Raw genomic sequence first — 16,204 nt, 5'->3', positions numbered from 1 at the left:
AGCAGGAAGGAAGGGCGCCAAAGAAGTGGGATATGGTTGTAGGGGCTTGGGCACCTGCCAATTATCGTTAAATTCCAATCTAAAACTATTATATCAGCGTGCTCAAACATATTATTTGTTGTTATGTTTGTATTAAATAGAGTTTGAGTTAATTTTTTTATTTAATTTCAAAATAATTTTTAAAAATCAAAAAAATAATTTTTATTATTCATAATTAACTTATCACCGTTGGTAGATATAGACAACATTTAAATAAATCATCGACTAATACCTTCAACCAAAATCGCTATTATCGATCATCCACCACAACCACCCCACCTCTAACAAATGACATTGCCATCTTTGACCACTTTAATCGTCGTCAATCACTCACCTCTAACAATCACCATCTATTGACATTAGAATGGGGGAAAAAATCTAGTTATAAGGCTCAAATCCTTAATCGGATCCAAAATTATTTTAAATATTTGGTTAAAATAATATGGTTATGATCCAACTTATTTATTAATCGGTTGGATATCCACTCATATTTAATTTTTTTATTTTATCCGGTTATTAACCACTTATATTTTATTTTTTTTATTTAAACACTAAATCCTTTCTTAGAATCGTATTTCCTTTCTTTAAATTGTAATTTATATACAATTTAAATTGAATTAGCAAAATGCTTTATTTCTCTCATTAACACAACAACAAAAATTTGTTGTTTCTTCTTTGATTTCGACGTCAACAATGAGGTAGCCATTACTGAACCACGGTTTGATTCTTCCATTTATCTATTCATTTTCTACATTTCAATCATTTCATAACTTAACAATACATCACTTTTTCTCCATTTTTTCAGATATTAAGTTTTGTATCATTTCTCCATTGTAAAACGATTTTCTCCATTGTAAAAGGATTTTTCAGTAGAAATTTCACAATTTTCACGACCTTAACAAAACTCATATCTTTTCACAGTTTGATTCTTCCATTTATCTATTCCTTTTCTACATTTCAATCATTTCATAACTTAACAATACATCACTTTTTCTCCATTTTTTCAGATATTAAGTTTTGTATCATTTCTCCATTGTAAAACGATTTTCTCCATTGTAAAATGATTTTTCAGTAGAAATTTCACAATTTTCACGACCTTAACAAAACTCATATCTTTTCACAGTTTGATTCTTCCATTTATCTATTCCTTTTCTACATTTAAATCATTTCATAACTTAACAATACATCACTTTTTCTCCATTTTTTCAGATATTAAGTTTTGTATCATTTCTCCATTGTAAAACGATTTTCTCCACTGTAAAAGGATTTTTCAGTAGAAATTTCACAATTTTCACGAACTTAACAACACTCATATCTTTTCACAACAAAAAACTTATTTCCAAAAAAATATATTTGCCTTTTTTTATAAAATAAAGTTCATACCTTCAATTTTAAAATAATGCATAAAATATAACTCATTTTTAATTATTTTATTTTGTACAAATTAGTACTTTTTGTTCATCTTAGGTTTTTCCTTTATGTTTTCCTTTTGACATCATATACAAGTTTAACCATTTTTTTCTTTTATTTTTATATAAATATTATATATTATATTTTGTCAATATTTCACTCTATTGTAAATTATTTATTGATTTATCGTTTTTTTTTCTTTCTATTTTATCTGAGCATAAATGTCAAATTTGGAGTGTTGTTGATTGTGGTGTAATACGATATATAAATTGTACCTTGCATACATTAATTGCTGAATGGATTATATGGTGAAGATTTGTTTAAGGTAATGAGAAAAAAAAAATCAAACTTGCCCGTAGTCTTGAAATTTACAAGTTATATTAAGTTTTCCGTACATAATGTCAAGTTTTCAAATTAATTAAAAGTATACAAATTAATTAAAAAATAACCGGATTTTAAACGATTTTTGAAAATCGATTTTAAATTTGAATTTGTCAAACCCAGATGCATAATCAGAAATCAGATATTTAATCATAACCGATTTTAAACAAAAAATTGGATTCGATTATAAATCTTAATCCATATAATAGTTTTAAAATTGATATGGTTTGATTTAAAAAAAAAAAAATACAACCATTAATAGTCCTTAATGCCACCACCAACCACACACCTTTGTCCACTGTCACCACCACCAATCACACACCTCCAAATCTCAACTATCCATTTTGACCACTACAACTAAGTTTGATGACTAATTACTACGATATGCATCTTAAACAACAATTAATTTCAACTACTATTACTAAAATTATTATGTTTAAATAAATTATAATTTTATAATATTTGAATTATTTAAAATAATTAAATTTAATATTATTTTTATCTTTTTTTTTATTTTACATATCAATATTTTATTATATTTAATAAATTTATAATGAGACAAAGTTAACAGAGTAGTTAGTTCAATTTAAATATAATAAAATTTAAAACTCAATTGAGAATAAATACAACATTAAAAATACAAATAAAAAAATTAAAAACTCAATACTAAAACTAGTTTTAATCTTTAAAAATTTAAGAACGAAAAAAAAAATCCAAACGGTACCTAACCTAAGCTTCTATCTGAAACTCAACTCATATTTAGTAATAATTTTTTATTTTTTTTGTAGATTTTGTCCCTTATGAGTTTTTTTAAACTTTATCACATTTACTCTATGTCTCTATAGTCTAAATGAATACAGTCATTTTATCTCCTTTGTAATTTATTTTTCATGTAGTTTTGTTGTTAAATATGTTTTTAATATTGATAAATCATCTTTTTATGTATCAAATTTTATTACATAAACAAATTTACATCGAATTTTTAGTCCGAAATTTGATGTTTTTAACATCCAAAATCAAAAAAGAATTCATAAAAATCATCAAGTTGGAGATTGAACCCAATACAAAAATTTATAAAGATTAAATTTAATGACACAAAATATTTTAAAGAATTATAATTAAATATATTGAAAATAACTTCTCTTTTTTTTTATTTTTTAATCATTTATTTTCTTTTTAGAAATTTAACCACATTTATTATAATTTTTTTGTTTCTTTATGACCCATGAAACTCAACCCAAGTCATTTGTAACCAAATTTATTTGATTGCGGTATAGTATAAAAATGATATTAAAAATTCAACTCATCCTTAATAAAATTGATTATCAAACAAAAGTAAGTTAGATTTAGTCAAAACCGATTCAAATGAAATAGTGCACACCTCTAAAGCTCGTTAAACTATTGCAAGCATAGACTTTGACCATTAAATAAAAAGGTAAATTATTTTATAACCCAAACCTAAACTCTCTCTATCCCAAAATTTTATATTATTTATTGCAAGCATAGTCTCTTTATATTATTTAAACATTTTAGTCTTATCCCAAAATTTTAGTTCTTTTATAAGGTTGATATAATATTTTTTTCTTTCTTTTGTACCTTTAAAAAATTCAAAAATATGTATTAAATAAATTTCATTTTTGCTAAATAAATAAAAGATAAAAATAATTAAATCAACTTAAATTTATTATTTTTTAATATATATATCTAAAGCTAAAATAAATAAATTTTAGGGATGGAGTGAGTAACTTTTTTGCAAACATGCAATTAAAAGTGTCCTCAAAATTTCATGCCCGCAATGAAATTAAATATCCACGGTTCTTTTACAGATAAATATGAAGTAAATAATCATAAAATAAGAAATAAAAAATATCATTTTAAAGACTTATCATGAAATCACATATGTAAAAGTATTTAGAATAAAATATTTTTCTAATTTATCAGAAGATCTTTTTATTTATATTAAGAATTTTATTTTAAAGATTTGACATGAAATTTTATATGTAAAAGTATTTGGAATAAAAATATATATTTTTATTTTATTTATGTTAAGATATATATATATATATATTATTTATTTTATTTATGTTAAGAGATGCTTTTGAAAAAGAAAAAAAACAAGAGAAATGATTTGCCAAGGTATTAGAGATGAAAAAATGATAGTGTCAGAAACAATGATAAGTATTGAAAAGTGTGAAAAGCGAATATAACAATGAATAAAATATTGATTGATCAGATTCGATTTTATTTTTTATTAAATTCTTAATTACTATGGTTTCATTTCATTAATAACTAAAGGGTTAGCATCAAACTTTTGAAATAGAAAATAATGATTTATTTACTCTCAAATAAAAATCACGGCAAATTCAAATTTTCATGTGCATTATGTTCTTAAATTGATAGTAGATTATCAAATATATATGCAATGAAATACGATATATAAATATAATTTACAATATGCATTAATTAAACAACATTTTATTAGTATTTAAGAATTCTTACACTAAAAATTTTACAATGTATTGAGTGTCAACACAATGATATGAACTCAAACTTATAATTTTTAAGAGAGATAAAATTCAAATCTCTTCTATGATAATTATAAAATGAATAAATTGTTATTTTAATTCATAAATTAATACTATTTTGTCGATTTAATTATAAAATATTAAAACTAACCAATAAATTTTTAAATTAATTATATATATATATATATATATCAAGTTAGTTTATTTATTAATTGTATTCGTCAAGTGACATTTAATACCTCTAAAATATAAAAAAACTTTAAAATAGTCTTTAAACTATCATTAAGAAAACAATTTAGTTCCTCAAGGTTCAATTTATTTTTTTTGTCAAACACCTCATTTCTTCTCTTCTCCATCCCATGCACATCTTAAACACTCAAAAAAACATTTTTATTTAATTTTTATATTTATTATAAATTGTCGTATTGAATATACAATATTTACTTAATAGCTTTAATATTTATATTAGATTTAAATTTGCAACTTTTAATTCATCAGTGCTTGTAATTTTTTATTTATAAAGATAAAATATTGAAAATGAATTTTATATATTGGTCACAACAATAACCCAAAAAACAGTTAAAAATAAATAAATAAAAAATCAGAAAAACCAATAAATAGGGAGAAACAAAAAAAAATAAAGGTGAGGTTCTCTTTCACAGTTAAAGACAATAGTTATGTACTTCATCTTAGGATAATTGATGAAAATATATATATTAAAGATGACTTTTTATGTAAGACGGTGTGATTAATAAATATATGTTTTTTTAAGCTCAAAATATAATTTTATCACGTGGTTTTTTTTTAATTTGCTATTTTTTGTGGTTTAACAGTTTATTGTTTTTTTCTTTCTTTTAGTTTTTAAAGATATATGTAATATGACAATTTATAATAAATATAAAAATTCAAAACAAGAATTATTTTGTCTATGAAATGAGTTGGAGATTAGAGAAAAGGAGGGATGAGTTGCTTAAAATTGTTATTTTTTGTTATAGTTTATAGACTATTTTAAAATATTTTCATAGTTTGAAGATTCCTAACATTCACTAAATAGATCCAATAATTGGAATAACTAATTTGATGAATAAAAAAATAATTTAAAGATCTTTTAGTTGATTTTAATAATTTTAAGATTAAATTGGTAGGAGATTGTTAATTCACGAACTTAATTGAAGATTCGTTTATATTATAAAATATTTATTAATACCACTTTAACTGAATTATAATTTTTAATATTAGATTGTTTTTGTTTTTTATTTTGAAAATGGTATTAATGTATTTCAATTAAAAGAGTATCTATCGAGGACAACATATATACACATTCGGTAAAAACAAAAAGGATAAATATCAAATAAAATTCACAATATCCGAATTAATAAAATAAAATGGTAAAATATTTATAAATTTAATAAAATTTGAATAATTGAAATACTTGTGTATCTAAAACTGCAATATTAATAAAATTAAAATTAATAATTAAATATGTATATATTGGATCAAATTAAAATATGAACAAAATAAAATACCGCAACAAAAAATATTTAATTGACGAAGTAAAAAAAAAACACAAAGAAAAATTTAATTTATGTGAAAATCACTTATTTAAATAAAATAACATGAAAAATTGATGTAAAAATATAATTTTAAAATAAAAAAATACTCTTAAATTATCTATCTTTAATGATAAAAAAAATAAAGAGAACTTAGAAGTTGAGAGGAGATGAATGCTAGAATTTAAATCTTTGTTCTTTTGAATATAAAAATAAAAATATTGGTCTGTTTTTAAGCAAAAGAAAAATGTCGGTTCTGTTACGTGTAGATTGCTGAAACTTATAGCTAACTGGTCCATATACGTACACCCCCTACTTTTTAGTGAAACCAAAGGTCCAATGAAAGGCCCGTGAATCAGATTTTAGAGAACCAATACGACCCGTGATAGTGATATCCACGATACACCATTAAAGCCACAACCGTATTCGCCCATTATTACTTTCTTTAATCAAATAACTCTGATCCAATTCAAGATCAATCTTATCAAACCACTTTTTACATGTGTATCCTGCCATTTCACACACTCTCTGTTCACTCTGTATCCAATCATCTTGCATTAGACAAAAATAGACAATAGTAGTATAGATTTTGGAGAAAAACATGATCCATTTTAAGCTCCCAACAAGACTGACCCCACTAGCAGCACCTAGGTAATCAACCACAAACTTGAAATCCATAAGAAGGTAAGGGCACGTATTATTTAGAAAAAACCGCGTTCCAACTTGCCTGGTCGATTACTTTAAAAATCGTTATTTTTAACAACACAAAATTACTCCACCAATCTCAAAATAATCACACAATTAATCATTTTACATATTAAAAAAATGATAAATATTTAAAGAGAACTGTGATTTTATAAAACTATTTGTTTTGATTATTGATTTATTTTCATTATCATAAATGCAAAGTTGATAAATAATAATTTATAAGTAGCGCACACAACATACATTTAAAATTACATTATAAATTATTTTGAAACAATTTTTTTTCCATTCTAAATGTAGCAATTATTTTTTTTATTTCGTTTTTAATCGATCTAAAAATTTTCTTCAAATAATAGTTCTTTAAATATTTTTTGTTAATAATTTTGGTCTCTACTTTTAAAATAATTCATATGTATCGTCTAAATTTTTATATGATTTTTTTATTAATGTTTAGAACATTATAATTAATTAAATATGTTTTTTTTTTTATTTTCAGTGTTTAAAAATTCACATTTACTTCATATTTTGTTAAAAAATTATAAAAATTTACAAGGAGAGTTCTTATAATATTCTAAACATTTTTAAGAATAATCATTTAAATATTCGATTGATACAAATAAGCTGACTTTAAAACAAGGACCAAAATTGTCGATAAAAAACATTTGAGGAACCGTTGTTTGAATAAAAATTTTAGAGAAACTAAAAACAAAATAAAGTATATTTTTAGAGATGCAAAATATATTTAACCATTTTTTTATACTTTAATATGTGCGGTGAGAGCATCACAATGAAACTCTTCAAATTGAGTCCTTATATGGGTCTCACTTGTACACATAACTTATTTTTATAATTTTTAAAACATATTGCTTAATAACCACTATTATTTCCAACCTATCATCTCAAATTTTTGTACTAAATGAATCCTACCAATAACTCAATAAATTATTTCTCTATATTTTCACCAATTCATAAAATTGGTCTATTTATTTTTAAATTCAACAATTTTATAATTCTTTTAGATTTCTTAACTAAATAATAATAATATGACATATTTTAAATGATGATACATATGATACGATGGAGTTGAATTATTAATAACCATAGAATTGTAATAATCCTATAAAAGTTTCAATTTATATTTATGAAATTATTAATGTTTTAAATTTTTTTCATAACGTACAAATAATATATGTATCTAAATTATTCTACATCATAAGTCTGTATGACACATCATTTAAAAAATATCACATTATTACTTTTAAGTTAAATTGTTCGAGAAAGACACTAAAATTATTGAATTTAAAATATAAAAATCAATTATATTAATTGATAAAAATATAGAAACTAAAATTATAATTAAAAATGTATTATTACATTTCAAAATACTAATTTATTGTGTGAGACCCACAAAAAATGATGAGAGATTTGACTATGAAGCACCAATCTTTATTGTGTGAGACCCACAAAAAATGATGAGAGATATGACATAATACTTATTAAAGAAAATATCACCTATTACAGATAAAGTCACGTTTAATATAACCCTTAAAATATTTATCCTTTGCAAAATAAAGTTTTTTTTTCTTCATATATATCTATTTAAAAAAAAAACTAATCAATATATCTTACATTGAAATTAATATATTAAAATATTTTAATTTTTTTTTTTTTTTACTTTTAGAAGGTTGCATTCTCGTCCTATGACCACATTTCCTGGAGGAGAAGGTCGAATCTATAACCTTTTAATTTTTTTTTTTATTTTATTTTTAACTATTCTATCTTAGGAGGTTATAAATGGTTGCATCTCATGAACACAATCTCCTACTGTAGAAAAAAAAATATCATTCGAGTGGTCGTAAAGTGGAAATACAACCTTCTAAAAGTAGAAAAATTAAACATTTTGATATATAAATTTTAATATAAAGTATATTAGTTAATTTAAAAACAATATACATACAAAATTTCAACAAAATTAAGTCCCTCGAATACACTCCATAATTGACCTATATAGACTGAAACTATTCCAATAATTTTAGATAAACAATGTTGTAACTTGTAATCAAACAATTTCTTTTTATACTTATGTTTTTTTCTTTGCCAACAACAAATACTCTTTAATTTTTAACTCAATCAAATAAAAATTTAATAAAGTTTTATATTTATTATTCCTTGTTTAAAGATGTTCATAATTCTTTCAACATGTTTTTTTACTAAAAATAATTCACCATGTTAGACATAAATATAAAGCTAGAAAAGTTCAATACTATGGAAATTTCTCTACTGACATTTTTATTAGTTTGCTTATGTAGGTAAATAAGTAATTAAAGTTCTTTTATTTGGTCAATAAACCATTATCACAATTTTTAATATTCTCCTCATGTGATGATAAGACACTTCAAACTACTACATCATATAATCTCACCAACTTTTACTTATTTTATAATTTAAATGTCTCCTATATTTTGTAGCAAAAAAGTAAAATCTCATACATTTGTCTTTAAATTTTCGAATAGATGTCACAATTGTGTCTATATCATATTTTGTATGGATCAATTAATTAGAAAATGTATTTTCTACTATATAATCAAGTAATAAGGTTGAATTATTATAAATTCTTAATGATAAAAATTTATAAATACATATTTTATACGTATAATAAAATTTATTTTATTTTCATGGTTAGATTGAACATTACAAATCAATAAAAAATGCATATGATTTTTATAAAGTACAACTTTTTATACACAATGACAATACACTAATTTATTACTATAATATCGAAGGAGAGCTTCCACAATATCATGATTATTATTTCAAGGTCATAAATGAATTCGGCATAGTTGTTATCATGATTTATTTTGACTTTTTAAATAATATTTTAACATAATGTATTATCGGCAAGTTGTGTGTATATATATATATATATATATATATATATATATATATATATATATATAATTTTAAAATTAAATAGACAACTTCACGGTTCATATATATATATAGCCTCACGGGTCATTTTAAACACGCCTCGTTAGCCAGATGTGAATATAATTTCTCCTAAAAACAATAAGATGATTTTAAAATGTCAAAGTGTTGTCAATAATCATAATTTCTTGGATATGTAATTTTAGTGAAAAATATTCAATCCAATAGATGTGATTCATTTGGTTGGTTAAATAATACTTAAATCCCATAAACGATTTAAAAAGCTAATTTGTTTTGTGAAAATATTTTTTATTTTTAAAAATAAGTATTTATTTTACCTTATAAACATACTTTTAAAATGAACTATATTTATAGAAATAATATATATATATATATATATATTTAATTTTTTTAATTTTTAAAAATATAGAAAGTTGTTTATCTTCTAACACCTCTATTAATTAATAAGTAAAATTCACAGAATTTAAAATAATATATATATATTTATAAGTTAAATAGAATATTTGTTAAAATAAAGAATATTTAGCGCAGTACACAGAAAGAAAGGGACAGTTGAAAACGAAAATAAATGCCACCCACTCATTTGAAGCCTATCATGACTTGGTGGCGAAGAGACCATTGCAAAACAGTGTGAATAAGCAAACAAAAGAAGTAGTAAGTAGTAGAAACTAAAAACCGCGGGAAAAAAACAAACAAACATACACACCGGAGTACTCCTATAACATACGAATTGTTAAAAATGAAAGTACTACCACTGCTATCTGCTATAGCATTTAATTTCATTCATCAATATTGACCAACTTCTTTCCCTCTTCTCAAATTACAACATACTGTAGTTTATTTGATTTTTATTTTTCCAACTTAATTTAATGCTCTTCTACAAATATATCTATATATGTTCACTGACATTCAAAACACCAATTTAATAATTTAGAAAAGAAAGAAAATTTCACACTAATTGGACCCAAACACCCTGGCTTGGAACTTCTTGGTGGACCACAAATAGTAAATAATAAGCAGGTGGTGCAAGAATAGCTGAACCTGGTGTTGTTACCTCAATTTCATACGTTGATTCTCCAACAGTATTGTTTTGCAATTTCATTTCAAGCACCAACAGTCTCTGATTCATGGAGAATGAGTGTGTGTTAAAAGGCGGTGCAATCATTGTAACAGAAACCGAATTTCTCACCAATGTTGCCTTCACTTGAAACCGAACCTTCAATTTCTGACCGTATTTCAATTTAGTTTGTGATTGGGGTGCAGGAAACACCATCTTTGGACGCACATCATCCAATCCTGCCTCTAAATACGATGGTGAAAATGCTTCTAATCTTAATTCCGTTGGAAACAACACATTATTGTTAAATTTGTAATCAATGTGAGGATTACTCCCACCAACAAGTACTCTACCGTCACGAACCAAAACGGCAGTGGAATGATACATTCGTGGAATACCCGATGGTTTTTGTAACTGAAATCTTGACCCGACCCGTTCATTCGGTTTATAAAGAAATGGATTCAAAACCGGGTTTCGACCCGATTCCCAACCAGCTGATCCCATTGCCGCTCCGTTAATTAACAAAACGTTGCCGTTAGGGAGTAATAGCATATCACTCATAACTCTTCCTCCCGGCATAGTTTCAATTACCCAATTCGGATTCGGGTCGGTTATTTTAATCCGAGCACATGTATTCAAAGCTCCGATAAAAGTACCATTTAAAGTTTTCTGAAAAGAACCTCTGGGAGCTCCACCGCAAATCATAACCTCAGCTTCAACTGAAGGATACTTTTGTAAATTACTCAAAGGAAGCAAAACGGCGGAACCAGTACTAGGATAACTACGAGGATCTCCACCTGGTATTACCGGATATGTTTTAACAACATTGTTGCTGTTATAATCAAACAAAATAGCACGGTTATTTGCGAAGATGAAGAGGTTTCCATCAACATTGAGAAAAACAAAAGGGTAAAGATTGTTCTCAGCACCAGCGTCGTTTGTTTGAACGAGAAAAGGTAAACTGTAAGTGTTTTTCGCTGTTGATTCTTTTTTTGGATAAAATTCATAGTTGAATTGTCTTCTTCCACCGATAATAATTTGTCTTCCATCTGGAAGATTATGATTAGTAGAATACCATCTTCTAGCTGCAAGTGAAGCATTGAATTCTTGCCAATCACATGAAGAACATGGATTGAAGATTCTAACGGTACGATCACCGTCGTTGAAACCACCGGTTTGGATTAATTTACCGTCAGGGGAAACGGAACCTGAAGAACACCAAACGTTGGTTTGAACGAAGAGTGGTCGGAATGAGTTGGAAACGACGTCGTATTCAAGAGAATGAGCAGTGCAATCAGTTTTAACGACTTGTTCTTGTGGATTAATGCGACATCTACCATTAGGTAAAGATAAGTTTGATAAGCCAAAATCTGTACGGTCGAAAATGACAACACGATCGTTGTGGAGTAACTGCATGTGCATGCCTACAATGCCGATGTTTTTTTGTAAGAGTTGCCATTGTCCACTGCCGGATTCAGCCGGAGATGGAAGAGTGACGGTGGTTATGATAATAATAATAAGTGGAAAAAAAAGAATATTGAGAAAAAGTGAATGAGTCATTTGGTTTAGGAATAATAAGTCTTTGTGTGAGAATTGCAATGGTGTTGGTGCGAGAGTGTATAGGTTTGGCTTTATTAAATACAGGTGAGGATTGCGGGTGATGGAGAAATACTACTCTCACACGCAAGTGCACGCGTGGGACACTTATTTTCTCATGTGGCAAAGTTTTTTTATTTCTGCATGCTGTATTGATGTTAATGGATGATGTTGAAACTATTACACAAATGATTGGTTGCAGCTTCTATAGGCTTATTTCGCTTTTCTTTGTTTTTTTTCCCTTCAAATATTGTTTTTCATTACCTGCATTTGCATTTCACTGGTTGTCATTATGTGTGAAGCTCATGGATAAACATATCCATATATTTAACCAACTCTTCACCTTTAATTTATAACCTCAGTTAAATATGAATCCATCCACTTAAGTTTTAATTCTAAATAAAAAAAGTTTTGATAAGTTTTATTTATCTTAAGTATTCAAGTTGAGAATTGAAAGGCTAAGGCAAAAAAATATTAATAGATGATTATAATATTTTTTAATCTAATTACAAAAGTCAAAACTTATATTGGAGTACTTTTTAGTATATTTTCTAAAAATTTAATCAATTAGAGTTAATTATAAAAAATGGTTGGACTTTAGGTTATACTCGCTGTCACTAGGGAATGTGTCTTTTTTAATGAAAGGAGTTTAAATCCATTTCTTTACATAAAAAAATTGTATTAGTTTATTTAATTAGGAATAGACTTAATGGTTTCCATTTTCTTAAATATTATTATAAGACAGGCTTTTAAATCAAACTATTTTTGAAAAGGGACGCTTAGCTTAATTTCCTTCAAAATAAGTTTAATAGGTGGGATTTAGAATTTGAATTTAAGAAATTGCTATAGCTAGATTATGTTTTTGAAGTATTGTCTGAATCGGCCTACTTATAACAATAGAGTTGTTTACATATATATAACTATAAGAACACATGCATTAATTCTTATACTTAAAGCTAGTATTACAATTATGTATAGCTTTACCTAGCAGACATGCATACGAGCTTATGTTTTTCTCCGTTTCCGCTTGGGTGGTAAAAACAGTTTATATGTGAGTACTAATTTGGAATTAATTGTCACGCATGTTTAGGAGAGTTGTCACTTGTCACTTTCTTTTGAAGTGCACTTTTAATCACCTTTTCATACATTAAATGTTATTAAACAATGTATTGTTAAATATATTGTCATGACTTGTAAATCACCACACACGCTATAGTTAGATTAAATGACTTGATGGTATTTTTATGAAGATTTTGATGGTCGTGACATACTGTAATATTATTTTTTTTGAAAATTAATTTTTTGGCGATTATTTATTGAAAGGGATAGCATGTAAGTATTAACTCTGCGTATTGTTATTTTTCTAGTTAAAGTCGCTCCATTGTAATTAGTTCTTAATTTATCTTAATTTCAACATGCATAAAAAGATTTAATTTTAAAATTGAAATTGAATTAACTTTTAATATCAATATATGCTCATTTTTTAGAATTAACTATTTATTTACATGGATGTATAAATGTATAAATATATAAATAATTATATCGGTCTATAATCTAAAAGACTAATGTAACGAATTCATTCCCAACAAATAAATTAGTGTTACTCACATGTTAATATATATCCACTTAAATTTTCTATTATTTGTTCACAAAAAGTGAGTCATTTGGGTTATATTTTGACCCATGTGTTTTTTTTAACTATGTTTTAATCTAAATAAATTATTTCCACGCAAATAAGACTTTTTGTGTGTGTTCAGTTTATTGATTTCGTCGTTTCAGATCAGGGTTGTTTAACTTTCCGTCTTCGTGAGATGTTCATTTAATTTCTCTTATTGTGATGTTCGTTTGATTCTTATTAACATAACAACTTCGATCAATTATTGATTCAACTAATTACTTATGTCATCAATGTTTTTGATATGGAGTGACTATTCCGTCCACTCTCATTTTGTCACATTATTTGTATGCATTGTGTCATTTTATGCTATTAACGTAGATGTTAATATAGATTTTGTGAATTTGTTCATAAATTTATACTTTTTTCGTTTGTAGTGATGTTAAATTTTTATCCTTGTTTGATATACTCTACCAATTTGAATGAATGCATATTATTTTCTTTTCGTCAAATATATATATACACACCTACTTATTTTAGTATATACTAAATATTTTTGGGGTTTACATTAACAAAAAATATATATTCTTGCAATCTCGTGATTAATAAAATAGCATAAATCCTATTTTCATATCTAAATCAATTTAGGTAAAATTTTAAAAGTCAAATGTTGGAAATGGAAAGAAAAAATCTTCAAAATAATAAATGAAATGTTCATAACCAATTTTTAATAATTTGAAAGTGTAGAATTTTAAAATAATATGTATGTTATTTGAAGAATAGATCTAAAAATTAATTTACCTTCAGAAAAGTTTGCAAAGGTTTCTTTTTTAATTATAGTAAAATTATTTAATTTTACCTCGAGGCGACACAACATGGAACGTGTAGTAAAATTTCAGTAGCAATAGCAGCATAGTTGGAGCCACTCCAATTTTATTTTCCTTGCTATTTAATTTATGAAATTGATTAAATGCTGTGTTTTTTAGTGTGAATATGAAATCTGAACATACGGTCCCATACAACCCATACAAGTAGACACGTACCAAAAACGCGATAAATATGTCAATTTTTTTGACAAAGAACAAAAGAACACATGCATGAAAGATATTATAACCTTGAGCAAGAATCAAGCGCACATTTTATCTCTCATTTGGCATGAAGAGGGACAATCCACGATCTATGAAGTTCAATCATAGTTTGTAGTTTCCTTTTCATTTTTGTCATTTTCTTTCTTCAAATGTTGTGTTTTTTAGGTCATTACGTCTTCATCGTGTTTTATATTGAAAAGAAAAAAAAAGGGCATGCATACAATTTTAACTTCCTTATTGTTCATCAATGTTGAGCCAAATGGACATGGATAAGAGAAAAGTTAATGATATATATTTGGGTCGTGGTTGATAGGTGTGAGAATAAATGGTTTGGTGGTTGAGTCTTTTTTCTCAACCTGCAGTACTTTACTTTGAAAAACGAACCCACCGACTGCAGTACTAATATTAAACAATTATTTATTTTATTTATCATAATGAATTTTTAATTAAATCCTTTTTCTTTGGATATCTTTTACATATAACTTAAAAAAATATGTTAATTTAATCTTATTATAAATTATGATAGTAATAAATTTATCGATTAAATTATGACAATTTAAAAAGTTGATAAGAATAATAAATTTACTAATAATTAGTTTACTTTTTTCAAATTTAGTATTTTTTAGAAACATGATTAACTTATCTTTTCCATAGTATTTATTATTTGTTTATTGGTTAATAAACAAAATTAGAGGTATTTTGGAAAATTATTATTAACACAATTAAAAATAACAATGAGTTATCTAAAAAGAGATAATAAATCTTGGATTTAATTTATATATAATATTAATATAAAAAATTTACATTTTTAATCGATTATAACTGTTAGAGTATTAAAAACGTCTGTATAATTTTAGGTTGAATTTTTTTTCTTTGAATGTATAATATTTTAGGTTTTGAAAATTAGTGGCATTTTTTGGGTTAAAGTATCTAAAGCTAAAACTAAAATTGAATAAAAGACTAAAAGGTTTTTATCCATAATTTAAGTATTTAATGAAATTTAATATATTTTATTTAATAATAAATTAAAAGTATTACATTTAAAAAGTTTATATTATTGAGGCTTCCCTTTATTAAAGAAAAGGTTCCTTTAACTCCCTTTTTAATTGGGACTTCCTCGATTAGTTGTATTTCTATCTTTAATTATAAACACTATTTAGAAAAATATTCACAAATATAAATACATTTTTATTTTACTAAGTATATTTATTTATTTTTCAAATACATCTCTTATTTATTTTACGAATTTGTTTTAAAATTTTAAATATCAAATTTAACATATTTAAATATAA

At 25.0% G+C, this 16,204-nt stretch overlaps 1 protein-coding gene across 1 annotated transcript; it reads right to left on the bottom strand.

Moving 5' to 3' along the window:
• Window positions 1–10,286: 10,286 nt before the first annotated feature.
• Window positions 10,287–12,280, bottom strand: LOC101511561 (aldehyde oxidase GLOX). Its single transcript, XM_004500897.4, has one exon. It carries the CDS (start codon window positions 12,171–12,173, stop codon window positions 10,506–10,508), a length of 1,668 nt encoding a protein of 555 aa, XP_004500954.1. The 5' UTR covers window positions 12,174–12,280; the 3' UTR covers window positions 10,287–10,505.
• Between the last annotated feature and the right edge of the window lie 3,924 nt (window positions 12,281–16,204).

The sequence above is a fragment of the Cicer arietinum genome, chromosome 5 (assembly GCF_000331145.2).
Source record: "Cicer arietinum cultivar CDC Frontier isolate Library 1 chromosome 5, Cicar.CDCFrontier_v2.0, whole genome shotgun sequence".
Classification (NCBI taxonomy): domain Eukaryota; kingdom Viridiplantae; phylum Streptophyta; class Magnoliopsida; order Fabales; family Fabaceae; genus Cicer; species Cicer arietinum.
Note: the sequence above shows the minus strand (reverse complement) of the source record. Positions and strands in the feature narration are given on the sequence as shown.

What these genes read in the sequence shown, in the direction of transcription:
- LOC101511561 (XM_004500897.4), bottom strand. Translation starts at nt 12,173, where the DNA reads ATGACTCATTCACTTTTTCTCAATATTCTTTTTTTTCCACTTATTATT.